The sequence below is a fragment of the Arachis stenosperma genome, chromosome 5 (genome assembly GCF_014773155.1).
Source record: "Arachis stenosperma cultivar V10309 chromosome 5, arast.V10309.gnm1.PFL2, whole genome shotgun sequence".
Lineage (NCBI taxonomy): Eukaryota > Viridiplantae > Streptophyta > Magnoliopsida > Fabales > Fabaceae > Arachis > Arachis stenosperma.
Genome location: NC_080381.1, coordinates 72,750,272 through 72,751,651, shown reverse-complemented (window position 1 = coordinate 72,751,651; position 1,380 = coordinate 72,750,272). Strand labels below are relative to the sequence as shown.

Below are 1,380 nucleotides of genomic sequence, written 5' to 3'. Positions count from 1 at the left end.
CAGGGGAACTGGCTGTGATAGCGCCAGGATAATGCAGGAACTGCGCGATAGGATGCAGAACCTGGAGCGCCAGCTGGCAAATCAGGAGCACCGTCAACAAACTTCCGATTCCAACTATTCTCATTCTCCCGAGAGCCGAGGAAGAATCTCTCATAGAAGCCCCTCCTAGCGCACTCCCACCCCAGGATCGGGATCTGAAAATAGCCAGGAAGACCAAGAGCACCCGAGAAGACGGTATGACCCCTTCATCTACGCCCGATCTAGAGGGACTCGCGCCGCTGGGCGAGATCGGGAAGACGACGGAGAAAGAACGAGGAGAACGCGACGACCTGTGATCATGGGAGCAACCCCCTTCCACCATTCCATCCTCGAGGTCCGTCTACCAAAGCACTTTGATAAGCCGACGGACATTAGGTACGATGGAACTCAAGACCCACAGGAGCACCTAACGGCCTTCGAGGCCAGAATGAATTTGGAGGGGGTAGGTGACGAAGTCAGGTGTCGCCCTTTCCCAGTCATCCTGGCCGGACCCGCAATACGGTGGTTTAATAGCCTCCCGCAAGGTTCTATCGCTAGGTTCTCGGACATCAGTTGCGCCTTCTTGGCCCATATCACTACCCGAATCGCGAAGGCGAAACACCCGATCAACTTACTCGGGGTGACACAAAGGCCTGGCGAGCCGACCAGAAAATACTTGGACCGGTTCAATGATGAGTGTTTAGAGATCGACGGCTTAACTGACTCGGTGGCTTGTTTGTGTTTGACGAACGGACTTTTGAATGAGGATTTTATAAAGCATCTCACCACGAAGCTGGTGTGGGCGATGCAGGAAATCCAAAGCGTAGCCAAGGAATATATCAATGATGAAGAAGTCAGTCAGCTCATGGCTGCCAACAACCGACAGCCCTTCTACCATCAAGCCCGGAAGCACGGTGGCGGAGAAAGGCAGAAGGAGCACACCAGGGACGGCGGTCCAGGCAAGACATCCGTGCCATTTGCTCGAGTCAGGAAGTTCACCAATTACACCCCTCTCACCATCCCCATTGTAGAAGTTTATCAGCAGATAGCCGAGAAGGTAATCTTGGCGAAGCCACGACCTCTAAAGGACCAAACCGGGGGGAACAAGAGCCTTTATTGTGATTATCATAAGGGCTATTGATGAGCGGATATTTTATACGCTTTTTGGGGTTAATTTCATGTAGTTTTTAGTATGTTTTAGTTATTTTTTAGTATATTTTTATTAGTTTTTAGGCAAAATTCATACTTCTGGACTTTACTATGAGTTCGTGTGTATTTCTGTGATTTCAGGTATTTTTTGGCTGAAATTGAAGGATCTGAGCAAAAATCTGATTCAGGCTGAAAAAGAACTGCTGATGCTGT

The 1,380-nt window shown here is 49.8% G+C and overlaps 1 protein-coding gene across 1 annotated transcript; it reads left to right on the top strand.

Annotated features, from left to right (window-relative positions):
- Positions 1-337: 337 nt before the first annotated feature.
- On the top strand, positions 338-1,159 carry LOC130980895 (uncharacterized). Its single transcript, XM_057904540.1, has one exon. It carries the CDS (start codon positions 338-340, stop codon positions 1,157-1,159), a length of 822 nt encoding a protein of 273 aa, XP_057760523.1.
- The last annotated feature ends 221 nt before the right edge of the window (positions 1,160-1,380 follow it).